The 20,532-nt window shown below is 33.4% G+C and overlaps 2 protein-coding genes across 3 annotated transcripts; both read left to right on the forward strand.

Moving 5' to 3' along the window:
- Nucleotides 1–9,760: 9,760 nt before the first annotated feature.
- On the forward strand, nucleotides 9,761–11,661 carry LOC121795075 (tRNA (adenine(58)-N(1))-methyltransferase catalytic subunit TRMT61A-like). Its single transcript, XM_042193515.1, has 4 exons — nucleotides 9,761–9,909; nucleotides 10,007–10,491; nucleotides 10,913–11,157; nucleotides 11,249–11,661. The coding sequence occupies exons 2-4, from the start codon at nucleotides 10,043–10,045 to the stop codon at nucleotides 11,479–11,481; spliced, it is 927 nt and encodes a 308-aa protein (XP_042049449.1). The 5' UTR covers nucleotides 9,761–9,909; nucleotides 10,007–10,042; the 3' UTR covers nucleotides 11,482–11,661.
- Nucleotides 11,662–16,395: 4,734 nt separating this feature from the next.
- LOC121795085 (delta-aminolevulinic acid dehydratase, chloroplastic-like) lies at nucleotides 16,396–20,223 on the forward strand. Of its 2 annotated transcripts, none has more exons than XM_042193523.1 (13): nucleotides 16,396–16,710; nucleotides 17,065–17,391; nucleotides 17,707–17,818; nucleotides 17,911–17,984; nucleotides 18,147–18,215; nucleotides 18,304–18,387; nucleotides 18,480–18,549; nucleotides 18,831–18,886; nucleotides 18,999–19,120; nucleotides 19,301–19,372; nucleotides 19,450–19,531; nucleotides 19,609–19,686; nucleotides 19,928–20,223. In XM_042193523.1, exons 2-13 carry the CDS (start codon nucleotides 17,095–17,097, stop codon nucleotides 20,093–20,095), a joined length of 1,284 nt encoding a protein of 427 aa, XP_042049457.1. In that variant the 5' UTR covers nucleotides 16,396–16,710; nucleotides 17,065–17,094; the 3' UTR covers nucleotides 20,096–20,223. The 2 variants fall into 2 exon arrangements, with proteins under 2 accessions (XP_042049457.1, XP_042049467.1); XM_042193533.1 differs by lacking the exon at nucleotides 16,396–16,710 and adding an exon at nucleotides 16,729–16,884.
- Nucleotides 20,224–20,532: the final 309 nt, after the last annotated feature.

A 20,532-nucleotide genomic window follows, 5' to 3' on the forward strand; every position in this document is an offset into this window, starting at 1 on the left:
ATTACATATCAACGCTTATTATCTTTTCAGATTAAAATTTCAATAACTCCTATTAATCTATCAATAGAGGGTATATTAGACACTTTCATAATACTGTGAATAATTTAATTATAGAATAATTGTGTAATCCCGATTTCGTCGTTCTTTCTCCTTCCACTATTCACGTTAATTAAACCGTTTTAATTACTCCCCCTCATTCCAACTTTTCGCCTTTTGTCGAAACAATTGATTGAATTTTGCGGTGAAATTGCGTTGATTCTTTGTTGATGTTGAATTTTGTGTTGAAATCGTGTTGATTCTAAAATCAGTGTTAATTTTTTGAAGATTTTTTTATTGAATTTGTGTTGAATCGATCGTGTTGCTTTTTTGTTGAATTCTGAAATCTGTGTTGATTTTTTGCGCTGAAATTTCGTTGATTCTTTTGTTCTGCTATTGGTGATTTTTTTGCGTTGAAATTGCGTTGATTATTTTGTTCTGCTGACGTTGAATATTTTGTTGAAATCGTATTGATTCTATGTTGATTTTTTGTAGATTTTTTGTTGAATTAGTGTCCTTTGTTTTAATCGTGTTGAATCACTTATGGAATAATTGAAACTGATACACAAAGCAGCCAAATGTCAACAGAGAATTAAAAAAATGGACTCGCACAATAGCTATATATCAATATAGAATTAACAAAAATGTCAATAGAATTGCAACGTAGAATCAACCGTAGCTTACAAATGTCAACATAGGATCAGTCATGTGATACGACATATCAACAAAAATTCCAATAATTTCAACATAGGTTCAATGGAAAAACAAACACAATCTGAATAATAAATTGTATTCGCAATCTACTCAACATACGGACATCTACATTCTAAGAATCTGAAAATCACAAATCCGGAAATGAAAAATCTTTAAAATATGGAAATCACGAATCACGAATGTGTCAATTTTCAACGTATAGAAATTATGAATCACGAATGTGTCAATCTTTGACATATGGAAAACATGAATCTGGAAATGAAAAATAAAAAATCTTCTGCGGCATTAAAATTAACCTATAATTCTCATTACTATGAAATTACATTTATCAACGTTAGAAACCTCCATATAATAAAAAACCGTTGTGACACAGAATACGCCGGAATTGATTTTATGAAATATGAGATTCAACCGGATAATATTCCGTCGGTGACGGTACAGTCATAAAATAAATTCTTGAATACACCGGCAAAGAAATCAATTTAAGTCTTCGGAATAAAGTTTTAGCGTCAATTACAATGGTGTTAAGATCCTTTTGAAGATGTGAATATTTTCAGTTTTGGAAGGTGGGAGAGAAATTAGGAACGCAAGAACCGTTCAGAAACTTAACTTACAAAAATACTCTCTGTTGACAAAATACATGCTCTTGTTGAGATGGAAATTCTACGCAATATTAACCACAAATCGGTTATAATTAATGGCTAGGATTAAAGTTTTGAGTTTGTATTATATATATAATTTGCATTTGATCACATCTCTATTGGTTCATAAAAATTACTACTTTCTTAGTATTTTTCATGAACTTCAAAATGAGCGACAAATATTACAAATTTTACTAAATGTCATTATTTTTTTTTCAACCTGAGCCGTATTCAAAATATTTGTGAAATGACGTTGATTCCCTTCATAAATTTTTAATTTATGATTCAAATTCTCCAATTTAGATTGGGAATAGGTTGCGATTCATTTTGACTATTCTTGAAACAAAGTCATTGTCTATTTTAAATTCTTGAGGAGTGGTTTTCGTATCCATTCAGGCAACTTGTATGTATGTACATAAAACTAGTCTTTAATAATGTGTATTTCGCATGTACTCTTTATTATATAATTGAATATGCTAAATATTTTTAAATTACATTAAGACTTTCTTAATCAGTTATACAATTATTATTATTATCATTCATAATTTAAATAATTATATTAGTAATTATTTTAATAAGTTATTACAATTACAATAACACTAATTGAAAACATAATAATAAAATTGTTACTATTATAATTACATATATAGTTTCCTATTATTATAATTAAGTGTGATTTATAATTTTAAAATTATTAAGATGTTTTAAATAGTTATTAATTTTTAACATAATAGTAATATTAATATTGATTAATTATAGTTGTATAAAATAATAAAATGATAGAAGTAGTATTATATACTCCACTTAAATATGTAAGAATCCTAAAATTGAGAAAAAAATATTTAAGAAAATTGGGGATTTAGAATCCTAGAAGGTTGCATTGTTTTCCTTGTTTTCTGGATTTTGATTACTCTCCATATCTGATTAAAATTAAACAAAGATCCATTTAAAAATTAAGAAACCGAATTACTTTCATAGTCAAAATCCTTACAAACAAACATGTAATATATACCACATCTAGAGCTCTTGTATGATGTATTTGTCTTTAAAAGTAAAATGACTTTATATGTTTCTGTGTACAAAAGTCTCAATTTTTTTATAATACTGGCAAACTTAACTACATTTCAAAAATAAATTGATTATTCACAAGAGAAGTCTTCTATAACATAAGAGAATATATATATATATTCTCTCGGTTCCGATCCGGGGTAGATCTTTAAATTTTTATGATTAAGTATGTAAATTGTATGTTTTTTTTAGGATTACAATCATATAAACTTTATTTTTTAATGAACTTTGTATGTCAATTATAATATGAATTTAATTTTATTTTATTTAATTGAAATATATAATAAATACTACAATGAAATTAAAATGAGTTATTTACTACAGTACTTTCTTAAATAAGGAATAAAGTATACGTATGGTGAAGCTCATAGTTAGTTAAGAAAATGAACAGTTTAAAGTAAGTGCATTATAAATAATGGAGAAATGATATGGTACATAATTTGTTTGTTTTTTTAATGATATGATACATAACTTATATGAATATCATTAAATCATTATTTGATGCACGTTTAGTATTGTTTGTTTTATTTTTATAAGTATTTAGGATGGTTATAATTAATAGCGGATCCAGAAATAAAAAATAGTAGGGTCGAACAAACAAGACCATAAATATAATAATATTTAAATATTTTTTAAATGAAAATACATTAGAAATGAAATATCTCTATCTTATTTTAGCGAGCATATACCTTTCATGATATACCATCAAGATGTCGTTCAATCAGTCATCTCATCTTATTTCACAGCTTAGGCTTGGACATATTTCATTGTAGAAAACATTCTTTCAACTATTTCAAGCTTGTTTGAATTGTTATCACTACAACAAAAAATTCGAATAAGGACACTAATATGTATGTCTAATTATACCATGAACGCTTCATAAAGTGTCATTATTGTTAGTGTCACAACTAAAATTAGGGGATACAAATAGAAGTTTCTGAAAAAGCTAAAGATTAAGATATTATGCCCTCAACTTAGGGACGCTTTCTTTTGCGTCTTAAGTTATGGTAATTTTTAAAAAATTTCCAAACAATATTAATTGCATATCAATTTATGCATCCCTAAATGATAAGTTTTTTGTAGTGTATAAACTATCCAACGAACTTCTAAGAATTCAGAAACATTGTTACTACTAGGCCTGCAAATTTAGTCCGCTGGTTTTGGGTATACCCCATCCCGACCCAATACCCGACGGGTTTTGGGTACCCGAAACCCAAAATTATGGGTTCGGGTAGTTAATGTTAGGATTTTTCGGGTTTAGGATACCCAAAACCCGCATTAGGTACCCGACTAATACCCGATTAAACCCGATTAATTATGTATTTGTGGTAAATATTTTTATTTAGTATAGTGCCTATTGCCCTTAGGGTAAATCTAGGGTAAATTTATTTAATCACATGTAGATTTATGCCAAAAAATTCTTTATTTTAATATATATATATAATCATAATCTAGAGAAAGCTAAAACATTAGAATTGAAGTTTGGACTTTTAATAATAGTCAATAAATAGTATTATTGTGTTATTTTTAATAATTTTTATTCTCTATCACAATATAATTTATATAAAAGAATAAATTTGAAATATACTAATTTCGGGTTTATGCATACCCGATTAGTTAGGTTCAGGTACCCGCACTGGGTATTAGGGTACCCGAATTCACATACGGGTCGGGTATTGGGTATGATATTTTTGAGATTTCGGGTTCGGGTACCCGAATTTTCGGGTTTGGGTACCCGCATGTACCCGAATTTACATGCCTAGTTACTACCAAATAAAAATAAAACGATTGTTGAAAATGAAACGCCTCTATTGCAGAGGGACGGATGGAGTAGTATAATTAAGAATGATAATAAATAGTTAAAATGGAGAAGTAGTAAAGTTGTAAAGTAAGAGAGTAAATAATATAGATAGTTAAAATGGAGAAGTAGTAAAGTAAGAGAGTAAATAATATAGATAAGAGTCTTCTCTATATTATTATTTTTCTTAGTTTACTTTTTCTCTACTTTAACTATTTATTATCATTTTTCAAAATGATTGCTGAAAATGAAACACCTCTACTGCAGAGGGACGGATGGAGTAGTATAATTAAGAATAAAAATGACGTTTTTCGTCATAGCTGCGTTGCTTGCCAGCTTGAGGATGAATCGTAGGGCAGAATTCCAGATGCCGTGGGGTCGGGGGCGGTGGCATGAGTTTTCCGGCGGTTCTCCGGGTACGGCGGTGGGGTCGGCCGACCCCACCTGCCTCCGCCGCTGATTATAATGTATTAATAAATGTTATTGATATTCTTAATCTTATAAAATTTATGAAAATCAAAGTTTGATTTGCTATTTTTTTTGTTATTTTATCTATTTATTTGAAGATATGGAGAAAATGAATAAATCGAGTTTTGCTTTTTATGAATTTTATAAAATTAAAATATTAATAATATTTTTTAACATATTAAAATCAAATTAAATACATAAAATAAAATAAATAATGCTAAATATGCATTAAATTAAACGATAATAGTGCTCAATTATAGTGCGGCATTGAACAAAATTATAGTGCGGCATTGCCGGCGAGTTCGTACCTGTCACGATGCATATTCATTAAACTGCCATTTCTTTATATCATGAAAAGGACAAATATGCACAAAATGTCTAAATCATATTTATGCCACACACTTATCTTAGTACTATAATCAATTTTTAAAGTAAACCTACCATCATTTTGAATTTGGACCCCTCATCAAATTATGAAGCTGCGATGACGTCAACAATATTAGAATATGATTAATCTGTCACTAAAATAATACTATCCTTTAACAAAAATGATATCGAGTCAGAGCATTACTAAATATATACATGAACAATAGGCATTTCAATTATTTCTCTAATATGATTAGTCTGTCACTAAATAATATCCTTTCAATAAAAAATGATATCGAGTTAGAGCATTACTAAATACTACATATGAAAAATAGGGATTTCAATTATTGCTAGTCAATTGTTTTCCTTGTAATTTCAGATATAGATTTTTTTCGAACAATCCATATCCAATAATTGTGCTTGTCCAATTAATAATCAAATTTGCCTTTTTCTTCTTTTATCCCGAACCGAGAAATGATGAATAATTATATGAGTCAGTGAAAGTGATCAATACAAAAATACATTTTAATACAAAATTCTGACCATGAGATTTGTCAATTTAATGATCAATAATGCACTAAAAACATGGAGGGTCATTGTTAAGCAGTTTTAGGTCATATTATAAAATTCGGATTTGAGGTCACGTTAAAATCATTTTAGGTCATCATTGCTATAATGACCTAAAAATGAACTAACAATGAACAAAAAATAACTCCCGTATGCTTGATTTTGTGTTTTGTATTAAGATTGAGTTTTGCATAGATCGAAACCCATTTAATTCATATCTTAATATGTTCACTTTAAAAAATACACCATTTTCAACAAATTAATACCAATATTTTCACTCTCACATACAGTATAACGTTATAATACTAAAAAATACACCATTTTCAACAAATTAATACCAATATTTTCACTCTCACATGCAGTATAACGTTATAATACTAAAAAATACACCATTTTCAACAAATTAATACCAATATTTTCACTCTCACATACAGTATAACGTTATAATACTAATGCATCAAGTACATTATAATTCGTCTTCGATAGTACTACTATTTTATATACGACCACTATTTACATATTTGTTGACCTAACATGCTATTGTCTAGTTATCTACGCTTTAATATTATTATTAGTTGTACTATTATATAGTGAATGAGCATTAAATCATTTCCTTTTTTTCATGATACGTGTAAGAAATTTAATAAACGACTTTTATTTTGTTTTTGGTGCGTGACAAATGCAAATGTTACTAAAAGTTTCGTGGTTAGGTGACACTCTTGTTAAGATATGGTGCAACAAACTTTTCCACATTCTAGACGCATATAGTTTATTTGTTTTGTTTCGTGGTGGATTTATATTTCATTTGAGTGTTTGTTGCGTTTTGTTTATGACCATGTATTATGGAGTGCATGTACTATTGTATTGTGTATCATATTGAATTATTGATCAATACTTTATTAATTTCAGAGTACCAAATTTGGATTTATTGTTATTTTTCTGAAATATATTAATACGGAGTATTTTATTTTATTTATTTATTTATTTATTGTTAGGTAGGGTACATTGCATATACATGAACAAATTTATAAATTGTAAAAATCGATTATCACATCAAATGATGATTCATTCATTTCTTTTTCCTCTTCTATTCTGAAAAGCTTTCATTCTTTATGTTAGCTATCCTGAACTGAATTTCTTCAATAATACCAACAATATCACAACTAGTTTTAACTTGTTTTATTTAATTAATTATATGCGACATATAATTTTTACTTTTCAAATGAAGTATTTTTAAAGAAATAAACAAGTATTTAGATGCTAATTAATCTTCGTATAATGAATGTGAATATGTGATGTTAAAAATGAAGATTTTGGTTGATGATTATGCATAATCCTTCGATCTGTAGTAAAAATGAATGCATTAGGATAGGTACTGTTATTTACCTACACATAGAAGTGTGTGTGATAGAAGGAGACTAAATGACTCGGCCCAAATTGCTGTATTTTGTTATGGGCTTACTTTTTGGGCCAATGCATTTTCGCAATGGTTGGTAGAAGACACTAGTTGTTGAAAGATATCCATTACAATTAGAGACTACTGAGATTCACCTTAAAGTATATTTGCTTGATCAATTAGATAAAATTGAATTTTATAAATATAATGATCCAAGACTTAATCTCAAAACAGACTTAATGAGTCTTGAATTTCTAGTGCAACAAACTCCGGAGCAATTCAAATTATTTCGAGACAAGTTTGTACTTAGCAACCAATTTTTGTCTACGTCCCATGATAATACGAGTCACATTTGTCATTTCAGTCCATCCCAAGTCACATTTTACTTTTATTATAAATAATAAGTAAGTCTCACATTTCACTTCACTCACATTCTCCTAACAAACCAATATAAAAAAGCAACAAATCTATGTGACCAAATTTTGTACAACCAAAAACTAGTTTATTTTAAAAAAATAGATTTATTTATGCATTTAATTAAAATATATGGATGCATGTATAGTGCATGGAAAGTATATAATATTGTGGTCATATATTTATTATTTTTGTATAATTTTTTTACTTTTTTGGAACCATAAATATAATTAGTGGATACTTTAATTCAAAATTTAAAAACAATAGAAAGAAAATTCAAATATAAAAATAAAAAATAAGGTTAAAGACTAATAAGTCTTATTAACTTGTCCACTTACTACATTTATTATTTTAATATATAATTAATATATCAAATTATTAATATAACCTTATTTTGGTTGTACAAAATTTGATTATTTATCATCACTCATAAAAAAAGTGGACCTCATATTCGACTAACTTTTTCAATCTAATATTATTTATATTTCTTAAAACTCATATCCACGTCAGACTAACTTTTTCAATCTAATATTATTTATATTTCTTAAAACTCGTATCCACGTCAAACGTGTGTGACGTGTGACTATGTGGGACGGATATAGACATATATTAATATTGGTTTCGTGCTCTCTCCCTAGAGGTCCCCAATCCGAACCGAACCGGACGAACCGGCCCGGAACCGTCACCGGCGGTTCCGAACCGGAACCGGAACCATCAGCGGCGGTTCGAACCGGCACCGGAACCACCGGTTCGGCGGTTCCCGGCACAATTTCAGGCATACTCCTAGCCTTTTCAGAAACCGGGCGCGGCCGCCGGATTTGACCGAAACCATGGGCGGAAACCGCCGGTTTCCACCGGCAAAACCGCCGGTTCCGCCGAAAACCGGCGGTTCCGGCGGCAAACCGGCGGTTCACGCCGTTTTTTCCAAATTTTGAAAATTCAAACGGACGCCTAAACCGCCGGTTTCCGCCGTGTTTTTCAAATTTTTATTTTAAAATCACAATTTTCCCCTATAAATACCCCCAAATCCTCTTCATTTCTACTCACCCCATTCTTGTGTAACCGTGTTAATAATAATTTCTCTCTCAATCTCAATTTCTCTATTTTCCATTTGATAAGTATCTTATTGGTGAAAAAAGTGGGTATCTTTGGGGCAGATGGTACTGGAACACAAATTTAAATATAGAATCTGGATGAATGGGGATCAGATTATAGTTTAAAATGGGAAGCTGGGTTCACTGGCGGGAGTTCGTTTCATCAGGCCATCAGGGTGGTATATTCATCTGAGTCCGACGATGAAACGAACTCCCGCCAGTGAACCCAGCTTCCCATTTTAAACTATAATCCGATCCTCATTCATCCAGATTCCATATATAAATTTGTGTTCCAGTACCATCTGCCCCAAAGATACCCACTTTTTCACCAATAAGATACTTATCAAATGAGTAATATCTTTTAATGATCTTCTAAGTCTTTTTTGTCAACACTTGTAAGTTGTAAATTTGTAATTGTTGTAACTTGTATTTAAATTTTTCGATTTGTAATTGTTGTAACTTGTATTTAAATTTTTTGATTTGTAATTGTTGTAACTTGTATTTAAATTTTTCGATTTGTAATTGTTGTATCTTGTAATTGTTGTAAGTAACTTGTATTTAAATTTTTCGATTTGTAATTGTTGTAATTTGTAATTTTAAAGTTGTAATTTGTAATGTTAAGTAATAAGTTGTAATTTGTAATTTTAAGTTGTAATTTGTAAATTTTAAGTTGTAATTTGTAATTTTAGAGTTGTTAGTAGTTTGCAATTTTAAAGTTGTAATTTGTAATTTTAAAGTTGTAATTTGTAATTTTAAAGTTGTAATTTGTAAATTTTAAGTTGTAATTTGTAATTTTAAAGTTGTAATTTGTAATTTTAAAGTTGTAATTTGTATCAATAAAATTGCATTTGAACATCGCTTTATTCTAATTTTATTTATTCAAATATATCTACATATTTTACTTGAATTACAAATTTAAAATGCAAAAAAAAAAAAAAAAAAACCGCCGAACCGGATGAACCGGCCCGGAACCGGGCAAACCTAGGCGGTTCCGCGGTTCACGTGAACCGGCGGTTCACGGTTCCGGAACCGGAACCGCCGATCCTTGGCCGGTTCGGTTCCGGTTCCATTTTTTTTCGAACCGGAACCGGCGGTTCCGAACCGTGAACCGCCGGTTCCCGACCGTGGTGACGTCTATCTGTCCCTATATCATTAAAAACAACCGATTTTGGTAACATTGGTTTCGTGCTCTCCCTACGCTATTTATCATTACAAATAAAAGAGTTTAAATTTTAAACCCTACTAAGGCCAGGTGCAGCCCGCTGAACCGACATCCAATACACTCACCGCCGCTTCCGCCGTCGACGGCTCATCCTTCGCTCTCGAATCATCTCTGTGTATCAGCGTGTAAGTGTGGATTCCGAAATCTAATAAACCTATTCATACAATTCGCCTTTACTTTGTGCTTGTTCAAATCTCTAATTTGGTTCTAGAAAAACAACAGATACTAATTGAAAATTGGATTGGAAAATCGCCAAAGATGTTGCCAACTGATTCAACCGAAACGCTATCCTTCAACCGCTGCATAACGGAGGGGGATTTGGTTATTGTGTATGAGCGACACGACGTGATGAAGGCTGTACAAGTTTCGGAGAAGGGGGTTTTACAGAACCGTTTTGGTATGTTTAAGCATTCTGATTGGATCGGGAAGCCGTTCGGTTCTAAGATCTTCAGCAGTAAAGGCGGATTCGTTTATTTATTAGCTCCGACGCCTGAGCTTTGGACTCTGGTTTTGAGCCATAGGACTCAGATTTTATATATTGCGGATATAAGTTTCGTGGTTATGTATTTGGAGATTGTTCCTGGTTGCGTGGTGCTTGAATCCGGCACGGGAAGTGGATCCTTGTCTACTTCTCTTGCACGTGCTGTTGCTCCCCACGGCCATGTTTATACGTTTGATTTCCATGAACAGAGGGCTGCTTCAGCCAGGTGACTAGTTTGTGTATTCATTCTCTTCTTTTGAAGCTCTTGAGCGTTTATGTTTGTTGTTTATTCCTATCATTATGTCGGTGCTATTTCATATCTTCAAATTTGATTATTATGTTTGTTGTTTATGACTTTATTCCTATAAATATGTCAATGCTATTTCATATCTTGAAATTTGATAATGTTTAGTTGTATTTTCAGTTAGAATCATATCCAGGCTTTTGTTATTTGATGAAATCTGAGATGCTTTAAATTTGATTATATTTGATTCTCTTTAGTTAGAAGTATTTCCTGCCTTCATATACGATATTTTACTATTTGGATGTGCAGTTAGAAGTATTTCGAGCGGATTTCTGTGTTTTTGAGTGGCTTTTATGCCAATTTTTTATGACAACATACATGTATGTGTAAATGTTTCTTTCAGGGAGGATTTTGAACGCACAGGATTGAGTAGTTTGGTGACGGTTGGTGTGAGAGACATACAGGGCGAGGGTTTCCCAGATGAATTCTCGGGTAGGGCGGATTCTGTTTTCCTCGACCTGCCTCAGCCATGGCTAGCGATTCCTTCTGCTGCAAAAATGCTGCAGCAAGATGGGGTCTTGTGCTCCTTCTCTCCCTGTATTGAGCAAGTGCAGAGATCTTGTGAGACGCTCAAATCCTCCTTTACCGGTAGACTGCTACAATAAACTTTCAACTTGAAAACCTCTAAATTTGTGCTGACCATTGCCAAGCTAATTATCAAACTTGTTCGATGTTGCAGATATAAGAACGTTTGAGATACTCCTCCAAACATATGAAGTTCGAGAAGGGCACTTGCCAAGTTGGCAGGATGGTGATGGGGTTTTGGCATCTCTTAAGGGTTGCAAGAAAAGACAACGGTCAACAAATGGACAGGAGAATTCTCGACCTCGGACTGTCTTGGCTAGACGAATGGGTGAGACGAGGGGGCATACTGGTTACCTGACATTTGCCAGACTCAATTGCGTCAGGTAGAAGTTAGAATTAGAACTTCTTCTGTGTATTGCTGATAGCAGCAGTTGAGACTTTTTTGCTGTGTGCAAATTTGTAGTCTATCCTTCGAATTCTGTCATATAATTTTAGCTTGGAGCTTTGGTTAAATGTCATTCTTTTTCCCTCTCAAAATGTAGAGGCTTGAAATTGTTGGAACTTTTAGTTTGTTTCCTAGTGGTTTATTTGAATATTATAATTTTGGGTTTGGCAGCACCATCAATTAAATAAAGAGATAATACTACTATGTTATCTACACATACATTTTACAACTTAGTAGAATACGTATTTAATGCTATTTGTTCTTTATTGAATTTATTTTGAAATTAACATTAATCTCAATTGCACCAAACAGTTGCAGCGTTGTCTTCTCAAGGCAACCGCAGCAAAGTGCTTAGGAGTTGCTCCGGTGGCTGCTCTGACCAAGTTCTTTTTACCTCCTTAATGTGTGCAAAAACATGTAGTTGAGACTTGAGAGTCTTGAGACAGCGACCGACTGCATGCCACATGCCATATCACATTTTTTAATAAAAATTGGATTTTTTTAAATATATTTTTCTTGTTTTACTTATATCAAATTTATTTATATGTATTTAGTAGTAGTTTATTTATTTATGATTTTTTAATTATGAATTTTTTCTTTAAGTAATGCGCTTTTAATCATGTACTACTAGTTTTTTAATTTAAATTATATATTTTTCATTGCATTCAAATATTTTTAATTATGTATTATTTGAATTTTAATTACTCCTTATTTGATGAAACAGTAATTTTTATATTATATTTATAAATTTTAATTTGAACTTTATAACAAGAAAAAATAAAATAAAAATAATAAATTTGAATAGTATAGTAGTATTTTCATATATATTTTTTCTTGTTTTTTTTTTTAAATTAAAGATGATCAGTAAAGGTTCTGTAAACTTGATAACTTAAACCCCTCGATCTATTGGTTGGAGGGAAAATATCTTAAGAACATCCACAATGGTCTGCTCCCATAACCGCCTTGTGGCATTTTATAGTCCTCCACGCCAGCATTCTATAGTTCTCTACCTATTCACCTGCAATGGGGCGGGTATAACCTATCCTATTCTTTTAACAACTATTATGTATTTTTAATTTTTTAAAACAATAAAATAGCAAAATAATATATCAAAATACCACAAATTAAAGGCAGGACCTACCTTAATTTTTAAAAAGGTTACAAAGGAAATACTTAAAAATATAGGAAATAGGAAAAAAACTAGTACCCAAGTGAGGAGGGGAGGGGCTTAAGCCCTCATTGATATTATTTTTTAACCCCTTTTTTATTAATTTTTTTAAAAAATTATTAAGATTTAGTAAATTACTGTATTAGATAAAAGCCCCTACAAATGATCTAATTTATTCAAAAGTATACTTAAGAATAAAATTTAGAAATCCTAGCCCCTATCTATCATAATCTAAAGTGCCAGTTTAATGAAAAGACATATTTACCCTTTTTGGCGGGAAAATGCAAAGCTATTTTGTTTACCCTTTTGGTCATTTAAAAAATGGCAACATTGGAAATAAAAGAGGCAGATATTATTGGATAAAAAATTGGTCTAATGAAACACTAGCTTCTCAAACAAGATAAAACACCTATACATACACACACCTTTAATTGAATATGCATTATTATTGATTAATCAACCCGGCGACGGCTGAAAGACAGCAGCAATGGCGACTGAAACGACGGGGAGCAGGACTGCCTCCCCGCTGGGCTTCGGCGACGGCGGCTCGACGAGACCGCTGGAGAGGGGACAGCGCCGGCGGAGGCGATTGCTGCCTCGACGCGACGCTGAGGCTACCGTAGGCGGCGAGGTCGCGACCACCGAGGCGACATCTCAGCCTCATCGGCGACTCAGCCGCGAAAGGAAGAGGAACGCCGCTACCTCAATAAGCCAGACCCTGGTTTTTTCCGTTCTAGGACGGAGAAGGCGAGGGATCGACGGACAATTGGCGTTGATTCGCCGGAGACGACGGAGGCAAATGGCGGAGGAAAAATGGAAAAAATCGGAGAGAGATTGAGAGAGGGAAACGTCGCCGGTGTATAACGACGGCGGCACCGGCCGAACGCGAGCAAGGATTCGCCGCGACGGGAGAGAGGGCGAGACTAGGGTTGAGGATTTGGGGAAGAATGGAGAGAAGAAATGAGGGGGAGAGAGAGAGGAAGCAGCGACGGATAAGAGTATATTTGTTTTGGGCCTCTACATGTTAATTAAATTGGGCCACTGAATGTTAATTGATTTAGGCCATTAAAACTTTATTTTTGGACTGTGAATTTTAAATTGGGTGTTATGTATATATCATTATATTTATGTTTTAAAAATTAGGTTTTAATTTTGAACTATTAATTTATTGCACTTTGTATAAATATTTTTTAATTTAAATTCATCTTTGTAATTAAGTTTATGTATTGTTATTTTGCCTTTTATTTGAATTAAAATTGGAATTGTGCTAAAGAGTTTAAAATTGGAATTGTTCTAAAGAGTTTAATTTGCCTTCTATTTGGGTTAAAATTAAAATTTTATTCATCATTGTAATAATTTCTTCTCTGAATTAATCTATAAACTAAATGACAACACAAATATATAATTTAAATTTCATGCTATATTTATTTAATTAAAATATTTAATATTTCATCCTCATAAAAATAAAGACATTTTTATATTCGATTCAATTGAATGACCGAAAGTTTTAATTATTCTTGAGTTTAACTGACTATTAAAATAATACTACTATTTTTATACGAAGTTGTAGTATGTCATTGAAGTGTGATTGCTCTATATGTATTATATAATTTCAAAGTGTTTTAGTTAATACGTATTTTAAAATTTATATTTAATTAATTAAAATATTTTTTGAATTATCTAATATGAGTATACTGTTATTGTACGTTTCTTATTCCAATTTCTACTCTTTGATCTTTACTCACATATATTTTCTTTATTTGTATATTTATTCTAATTAACTTATATTCTTTGATCCTTAGTTACCCATATTCTTTTTGTAATTAATTTTACTGTTTTTACTCCACTTGTATCATAAATTAAAATTGTATATAAATAATACATTCATTAAGGAGTAGTATATTTTTTTAAATCTTCACATTGCTTTGAGTTCTTCTTTTCTATATTTTTATTATATTTTGTATTCATTATTTGAAACTCTTATGTTCCGTGCATAGCACGGAGGTTAATACTAGTTGATAATTATTTTTGGGTCCGCCCTTGATCGGCGGACCGGGTCATGGCACGCCACGAGGGGCGTACCACCGTTTGAAGTAAAAGTAGCTAAAACTGTTAATATTTGTGTTTCATTTGTTTGTAGGTAGCAAAACATCATTCTCAAGTCTTGAAATCATTCTCATATGATTGGATGATAGCGACAAGCTTGATCATACGAAAGCCCTTTTCTGTTTGCAACCGGCATAAAAAGAGTAAGAGCAGTCATTCAGTCATTTTGTACTTTTAATTAACCGCTTTCATCGAATTATGATGTTAGAAATATGTTTCATAGGTTTAATTAGTGAGATTTGCATAATGATTTTGGTAACTTATTTATGAAATTAAATAGTCTAATTTTCGTTCTTTTATTTTCAGTTTCTATTTCTATTTCTATTTCTATTTCCTACTCTGTTTGTGAGGTTGTATGAATATTTATATAGGGTGAGTTCGAAGTATGAACTATAAACGGTCTTTTATTGGCCCAACAAGAAATTAGAAGTAGGTATTTTCTTCATAGACAGTTGAAAGTTGGAAGATTTTATGGTTAAAAATTTAAAATACTCTTTGACATTGTAAAAAGTTAGAAAGATTGTCATGCCATAGCATTCTCGTGATTTTGGTATCGTATGTGACATGTATAATTATATACTCATAATACCAGTAAAATAAATCTAGGCATGCAAATCCCAGTGCAAATGGTTTGTTTTATGCAATTCTAATTTTAGTAGTAGTCTCGTTATGAATAAGTGGGAAAATAATACTCCCTCCGTCCCACTTTAGGAGTCCCGATTTATCATTTTTGGGTGTCCCACTTTAGGAGTCCCGGTTGAAATATACCATAAATGGTAATTAGCCTCACATTCCACTAACTTTTTTCTACTCACATTTTATTATAAAACTAATATATAAAAGTAGGACTCACATTACACTATCTTTTTTCTACAACTTTCCTTTACATTTCTTAAAACTCGTGTCGAACTCAAATGAGACTCCTAAAGTGAGACGGAGGGAGTACTGAAATAATAAAAAATGATTGCATGTAGCATGTGAGTCTGTGACATACAAGAAGGCAAAGAAATAAACTTGGTAGGAAGCAACTTCAAACTCCCAATTTAATTCAAAGGATTGCAAATGTTTATATTACTATGGAAAAAAGACATTACTTGAATACATGAAATAAACTTACTTTTACGATGAAGTCGAACAAATGAAGAAAATATTTCAAGGGAGGTAATTAACTTTCCGCGAGAATGATAAGCAGGAGGATAAGGATAAGCAGAAGGATGAGGAGAAGGAGAGGGAGCAGAAGAAGGATAAGGATAATCAGGCTGATAAGGATAAGGAAAGGGTTAGGAGGAGGAGCAGAAGAGGGAGAAGCAGCAGGAGAAGAAGGAGAAGGAGAGGCAGAAGTATAAGCAGGAGAAGGAGGATGATCAGAAGAAGGAGAAGGAGAAGAATGAGAGGAAGAAAGAGAAGGAGAGGGAAGAGAAGGATAAGGAGAAGAAGAAGGAGAAGGATTAGGAGAAAGAGGAGGAGGATTAGGAGAAGGAGAAGGATAAGGATAAGAGGGAGAAGTAGCACAAGGAGGAGGAGGAGAAGGAGAAGGAGAAGAAGGTAAATGAGAAGGAGAAGGAGGAGAAAAATTAGAAGCTCAAGTAGAGTGGGATCTGATTTGAGACTCGATATATGATTTCTTCTCTCTACCATTTTCAATAAAATTTACTGTTTGAACAAAACAGTGAATCAAAACTTAAAGCAATTTTCTTGCCCTCTTTTGTGTGTGTTAGAGTGTTAGACTGTTAGACAGCCAACAAAATAACTAACCCTTTGTCTGCGGTTACTTTTGCTAAAGTGTTGTCCAATTCCATCCCCAGAATCTCACGTGACAAACAGACCCAAATCAGTCTCCAATTATAATCCCTTTTCAAGATAAGGCCTCACACTGAGAGAGCGAGGAGCTAAAACGGTAATCATTTTTGTTACTACTATTTTTTCCTAGGGATTTTGTCTATCAACTTTTCAATCGGTTTGCGGCTTAATTTGCATCTGTTTCTTCGACTTTTCTTTCAATTATTACTGGCAATCAAGTCAAACCATCACCAAGATTCCCTTTTTATTTTAATTTTGCTCAATTCTTTGAGTAAGATATCTTTGATGCGCTTCATTTCTTATTTCTCTTCGATCTTTTCCTACTTCTCTAGAATAAGTTCAATTCCGTGTAGTATTGGTATAGTTTCTCAGAAGAATAGACTGAATGCATAGATTCACATTGTTGTAAAACTGCAAAATCTGACTGAATATGTGTTTCCTTGCATTGCAGAGGCCTTTTTATTGATAAACTTCCAACTTTATGGCTTCAATGACGATCAACTCAGTGAATTTTGGAACTGCTAAAGGTGTGAAATTTGAGTATTTAGGGCTGAAAGTGCATCAGAATGTCACTTGTGTAAAGCCTCACTCGGTCAAATTTGCACCAAGGACCCTCACAGTGAATGCTGTTGAGGCTCACGGTGACGGGCCGGTTAAGAAGATGGGAAAGAGCGATGAGGGGTGTGAGGCCGCTGTCGTTGCAGGGAATGTTCCAGAAGCCCCCCCTGTGCCCCCGAAACCATCTGCACCGGCTGGGACCCCTCTCGTCATCCCCCTTGTAGGTTTGCTCGTTTTATGAACCCCGATTGGGCATGCGTTCTAGGATTGATACTCAGGGCCTCTCTAGATGCGTGTGCTTATTTTGATCATCAGGAGCTTAAGATATTTTGGTATCTGTAGAGAATTGAATTGTACTGTGTTATAATTATGTTTAACTGCCATAGTTCTCGAATATCCATTTCAAATTAATCTTATCCAAATTTTGTAAGGCATGTTTTGTTTCATTGGGAAATGGCTTCCACAAGCTTTGATGAATCTGGTTGTGCTCATGTACTGATAGTGCTATGGGTGATCTTCATATTGTTTGTAACAGCGGCTTAGTAAAAGACCAAGGAGGAATCGCAGATCACCGGTACTGAGGGCTGCATTCCAAGAAACTAGTATAAGCCCTGCAAACCTGGTTTATCCACTTTTCATTCATGAAGGTGAAGTGGAAAGTCTGCTTTATGCACCAGAACATTTCTTCTATGCGTTGATGTTGTGCTCAGAAACGATCTCATAACATTATAACGTGCAGGAGAAGAAGACACTCCGATTGGAGCAATGCCTGGATGTTATAGGCTTGGATGGAGACATGGACTTGTGGAAGAGGTTGTTCTTTTCTTGAAGCTATTATCTCTTTTTACAATTTACTCGATGATATGTTGGTTATGGTGACTGCAACGATTTTTCATCTCAAAGAAACTGTGTTAATTTTCTTACCATGTTGGTTTCGTACATAACACTTGTCTGTATTTTGCACGCCTTGCCCAGGTTGCTAAGGCTCGAGATGTTGGTGTCAACAGCATCGTGCTATTCCCAAAAGTTCCCGATGCTTTGAAGGTTCTTATTTTTACTAGCATAGCATGAGTCCTTATCTAGATCTCTTGAGTTGGGGGGAAGTATTAATTTCAACTGGATTCTTTTCTAGACTTCCACAGGCGACGAAGCTTATAACGACAACGGGCTGGTACCAAGAACGATAAGACTTTTGAAAGACAAGTATCCTGATCTTGTATGTTAGTTACTTTAAACTAGTATATTGGTTAGTTTTTGTCCTCTCTCATATTTGTGGATTTGATGATCGGTAATCTGTATCCCTCGTAGGTTATATACACTGACGTTGCTTTAGATCCGTATTCCTCCGATGGGCATGATGGCATTGTTAGGGAAGATGGTAAGATCTGCTTCCTTAAGTGTGCTGGGAAACTAATATAGTATTATCTAAATTCACTAAAAAATTGCTAAATGTCACCTTTTCATATTCTGATTATTTGGAACAAAACTGCTGATCTTGTGTGCCATTTTATCTTAGTTATGAATGTCCTTTTATTGATGAGGATTTTGTGGCCTCGCGATTGAAACAAAACCGCTCGGCTTGTGTGAGTTGTGTCTCTCGTCATGGCATATTTGGTTGAGATAACACTTTAAAGGTAACTTGTGATTCGTGAACTGTAGGAGTTATCATGAATGATGAAACTGTACATCAGCTCTGTAAACAGGCAGTTTCTCAGGTTACAACGAATCCGATATAGCATACAGTTTCGCAAGAATTTATATTACTGTCTACTTGGTTTTGAGGTTTCATTGATTTATGATATATTGCCTTGTGAATGTCATTTGTAGGCCAGAGCAGGAGCAGATGTTGTGAGCCCCAGTGATATGATGGATGGTCGTATCGGGGCTATTAGAGCTGCTCTGGATGCTGAAGGATTTCAGCACGTCTCCATTATGTCTTACACAGCCAAGTATTTTCTTGCTTCAATCATATTTTCTTGCTTAAAAGTTCCCTATGCCTGCTGCTTTTAAGAATTCACGCGTACGCGCGCGCACACATACGCAATGTATCTGAATCATGGAAGAGCTGGTAATTCACGATTTCCAATTCAAGATTTCTAGTTCACACTTTCTATACACTGTTCTTTCAGGTATGCTAGTTCATTTTACGGCCCTTTCCGAGAAGCTTTAGACTCAAATCCGAGATTCGGAGACAAAAAGACGTGCGTCGCTTACTCTATCTTAATCTCAGAGTTTCCTCACTGGCAGACTTTGTAGTAACATGAACTTGTAAAAACAGGTACCAAATGAATCCAGCTAACTATAGAGAAGCCCTTATCGAAACCCATGAGGACGAGGCTGAAGGGGCTGATATCCTTCTGGTTAGTATGACTATGAGCATAGCTTTAATGCTGACTTCGATCTGAACGCTTGGGAACGATGTTTCCATTGTTTATAGGTCAAGCCGGGCCTACCTTACCTCGACATTATACGCCTTCTGAGGGATAACTCTTCTTTGCCCATTGCTGCATACCAGGTAACTAATTCAAAATCAAAACTCAAAATCTTTCGAAAACCTATTAGACTGTCATCGTGCAACATTTCGAATTACATGCACGGACAATTGCCACATTTCAAGAAAATGGCAATTGGTAGGTAGGTTTTGTGATTTTCTTGATGCGCGGCAATCATCCGTAGATGCAATAGGAGATCTTGCAGTTAAGGATCCACCTTCGTAAAATAGAGTGACACGCATCGTTCTTGCTGTATACTACTAGGTGTCGGGCGAATACTCGATGATCAAGGCTGGTGGGGTTCTGAAAATGATAGACGAGGAGAGGGTGATGATGGAGTCGCTGATGTGTCTTCGACGAGCAGGCGCGGACATCATCCTCACATATTTTGCTTTGCAAGCCGCTAGATGCATGTGTGGGGAGAAGAGGTGAGATGTAACCCAACTCTCATGTGTTGTGTGTAGAATTTTGTCAGAATTGGATTCCTTCAACTATGCATCTTGCAGCTTTTATTGTTATGTAGCCATCTTAAATTCATTTTATTTTATGTTCATTATGTATATGCCTATCTACCCTGTGTTTCCTATGTCGGGATATTAGCAAATGCTTGCGGTGCTTTCGTTTATCACTCCGTAGGTGTTGGGATTATTGATGCTAATTTAAATTTTTTTTTATTAAGCTGGATACATTTGGTTAACAAAACCAGATAATTGGATAGGAAATATTATAGACTAAAGGACCATTTTGGTCATTAACATATTGCGATTTTTTTTATTTTGGTCCAAAACATTATCTTTTGAATTATTCGGTCTCTCACAAATTAAAACGGGTCACATTTGGTCCATTTTGGACGGTTCTGTCAAATTTGA

The sequence above is a fragment of the Salvia splendens genome, chromosome 1 (genome assembly GCF_004379255.2).
Source record: "Salvia splendens isolate huo1 chromosome 1, SspV2, whole genome shotgun sequence".
Classification (NCBI taxonomy): Eukaryota; Viridiplantae; Streptophyta; class Magnoliopsida; order Lamiales; family Lamiaceae; genus Salvia; species Salvia splendens.

Coding starts and splice junctions, on each gene's coding strand:
- LOC121795085 (XM_042193523.1), top strand. CDS start 17,095: ATGGCTTCAATGACGATCAACTCAGTGAATTTTGGAACTGCTAAAGGT. Junction 17,392..17,706: donor CCCCTCTCGTCATCCCCCTT/GTAGGTTTGCTC, acceptor TGTTTGTAACAG/CGGCTTAGTAAAAGACCAAG. Junction 17,985..18,146: donor GACATGGACTTGTGGAAGAG/GTTGTTCTTTTC, acceptor CGCCTTGCCCAG/GTTGCTAAGGCTCGAGATGT.
- LOC121795075 (XM_042193515.1), top strand. CDS start 10,043: ATGTTGCCAACTGATTCAACCGAAACGCTATCCTTCAACCGCTGCATA. Junction 10,492..10,912: donor CAGAGGGCTGCTTCAGCCAG/GTGACTAGTTTG, acceptor TGTTTCTTTCAG/GGAGGATTTTGAACGCACAG. Junction 11,158..11,248: donor GCTCAAATCCTCCTTTACCG/GTAGACTGCTAC, acceptor TCGATGTTGCAG/ATATAAGAACGTTTGAGATA.